Source organism: Chiloscyllium plagiosum, chromosome 2, assembly GCF_004010195.1.
Source record: "Chiloscyllium plagiosum isolate BGI_BamShark_2017 chromosome 2, ASM401019v2, whole genome shotgun sequence".
In the NCBI taxonomy this organism is placed as follows: Eukaryota; Metazoa; Chordata; class Chondrichthyes; order Orectolobiformes; family Hemiscylliidae; genus Chiloscyllium; species Chiloscyllium plagiosum.
In genome coordinates, this window is record NC_057711.1 from 139,272,732 (window position 1) to 139,275,248 (window position 2,517).

At 43.2% G+C, this 2,517-nt stretch overlaps 1 protein-coding gene across 1 annotated transcript in view; it reads right to left on the reverse strand.

The window, feature by feature from the left end:
• Positions 1 to 2,517, reverse strand: part of xpa (xeroderma pigmentosum, complementation group A) — a 12,803-nt gene extending 10,286 nt beyond the window's left edge. Inside the window, exons 1-3 of the mRNA XM_043719282.1 lie at positions 2,357 to 2,517; positions 1,449 to 1,667; positions 1,132 to 1,242 (exon numbers count right to left, since the gene is read on the reverse strand). Coding sequence (XP_043575217.1) covers positions 1,132 to 1,242; positions 1,449 to 1,629 — 292 coding nt within the window. The 5' untranslated portion in view covers positions 1,630 to 1,667; positions 2,357 to 2,517. The remainder of the gene's footprint in view (positions 1 to 1,131; positions 1,243 to 1,448; positions 1,668 to 2,356) is intronic.

Sequence of the window (2,517 nt, forward strand, 5' to 3'; positions counted from 1 at the left end):
AGTGCTTCTGTGATCTTTCCTCCTGCATTTGTAAGGGTTTGAATCTGTCGCTTCCGGTTGTCAGTTCCAGCTGTCTGCTGCAGTGGTCAGTATATTGGGTCCAGGTCGATGTGCTTATTGATTGAATCTGTGGATGAGTGCCATGCCTCTAGGAATTCCCTGGCTGTTCTCTGTTTGGCTTGTCCTATAATAGTAGTGTTGTCCCAGTCGAATTCATGTTGCTTGTCATCTGCGTGTGTGGCTACTAAGGATAGCTGGTCATGTCGTTTCGTGGCTAGTTGGTGTTCATGGATGTGGATCGTTAGCTGTCTTCCTGTTTGTCCTATGTAGTGATTCGTGCAGTCCTTGCATGGGATTTTGTACACTACATTGGTTTTGCTCATGCTGGGTATTGAATCCTTCGTTCTGGTGAGTTGTTGTCTGCGAGTGGCTCTGCGACCACTAGGACTCATAACAGCACACAAACCAACAGCCACTCTCAGACAACAACTCACCAGAACGAAGGATTCTGGTGAGAGGTCCCAGAATTTTTATTTTTAAAAAATCATTTCTGTTCAGGGATAGTTCTGTGCTATATGTGCACCTTGGACCTGTATTGAAGACATGCTGATTGGGTAATAAAAGTTAAATCTTAGTTTTATAGCATGAAAAGTGGTCCTTTGGCCTGTCATGCCTGCACTGACCATCAAACACCTACCTACTCTAGTCCCTTTTTTTTGCACTTGGCCCACGGCCTGATACACTGTAGCGTTTCAAGTTTTAAATGTTGCAATTATTCCTACATCTATGATCCCTCAGGCACCAAGTATCAAAGACTCCATCATCTGAATATTGAAAGAAATTCCTTAAATACCCCCAAACCTCTTGCTCTGTGGTTACTGACCCCTCTACTAAAGTGATGTTTCTTCCTACCTACACTCTCTTGCCCCTCAATTTTGTACATCTCAATCAGCACCACTCCCCATCCGTCAAACCTTCTCTGCTCTAACGACAATAATCACAGCTTATCTAGTCTTTCTTCATTGTTAAAACATTCCAGGGCAAGCAATATCCCGGTGAATCTCCACTAAACCCTCTCTAGTGCAATCACATTCCAATTATACTATGCTAGAATGTTTAATACAAATGTACCTGGTTGATGTACAACTTTATTCACTTCAGGAAGTTCTTCCTCCTCCTCCTCCAGAAAGAACCCTCCTCCCGTATCTGTTACTTTGGGTGCAAACTTTGCAACAGTGCCACCTGTTAGATACAAGTATAAGTACTGTTTCAGACAAAACTGTGGTACCTCAGAGTGTACAGGATTTCATCCAACAGATCTTGCTTAAAAATAGGGCTTAGATTCAATTTCTAAACAGAGAGACCTTAGTTCCGAGCTTTCAGTTACAAAGCACGTTTAAGTAATTCTACTCGGATGTAATACTGCAGAACACTGCAAACACATTTGCCTGCATCAACAGAAGGGTAAGGTCTGCTGGCCAGCCTGGCCTGCCGCAGGATCAGCGCTCTCTGTCGGTTCCGCTCAATCTTGGCCAACACAACAGGTGGTAGAGATCTTTTTTGCTCCAGCTCTGTCTGTCCTGCATCGGCAGAAGTCGATGATGATCCACCCTTTGCCTCCAAACTCATGTTTAGATTGAGGTTTTTGCCTCGTTGCTTGAAACCAACTGGAAGAATAATTAAGAACAAGACAGTTAGAACATCTGATGCGTAAAAGAGGGCAGGGCTCACAATAAAAGTCAATGTTTTACAATGTGTTGAATTAATTAGTAATCAGTACGTTCAATTTGGGAACTGACCGACAGAGACCAGAAATGTCCCATGATCAATGTCTGCCCTGTACTGAGCAACATTCGTGCTAAACGCGTGAGCTGAGTTTAAGATTATGACTCATTAACCTGGATTTCCCAACCCGTGTCTAATCTCCTGAATCCTTGGTCATTTTAAACACCTTGGCGCGTTCATTTTTCAATATCCTGCACTCAAGAAAATAATAACATGCCATGTTTCTGTAATTTGTCCCTTTAAGCCCTTGTATCATTCAACTTCCTCCAATAATTCAATAATATTCTTGCTGAAATACACACTGAAAACTTAAGGTGATGCTGCAGCCAGCACCCTAACAGGATCCTGCACAGCTAAAGCCTTATTCTCCTATTCTGAATTCACCCCAGCCTCACAAAGTTTGACCCCCAGCCTCCCCAATGATTGACCCCCCAGTCTCCCCAATGATTGACCCCCACATTCCTCAATCATTGACCCCCAGCCTCCCCAATGATTGACCCTCATTAGCTTTCTCTACCTATTGACTGGATTTTATTATAATCTTATCTGAGAACCCAATCCCTCCTCTCACCTGCACATCTCACAGCCTCTGGTCACCAAGAAACATTCAGATTTATCATCCTCGGATTAAATGGATGATTTAACAATCCCAACTTGATTTGTTTATGTTCTTTACAATCTCCTCTCTGTGCGTCTATCTGTCTTTACAGCTACACTTCCGGTAAGCGCCAG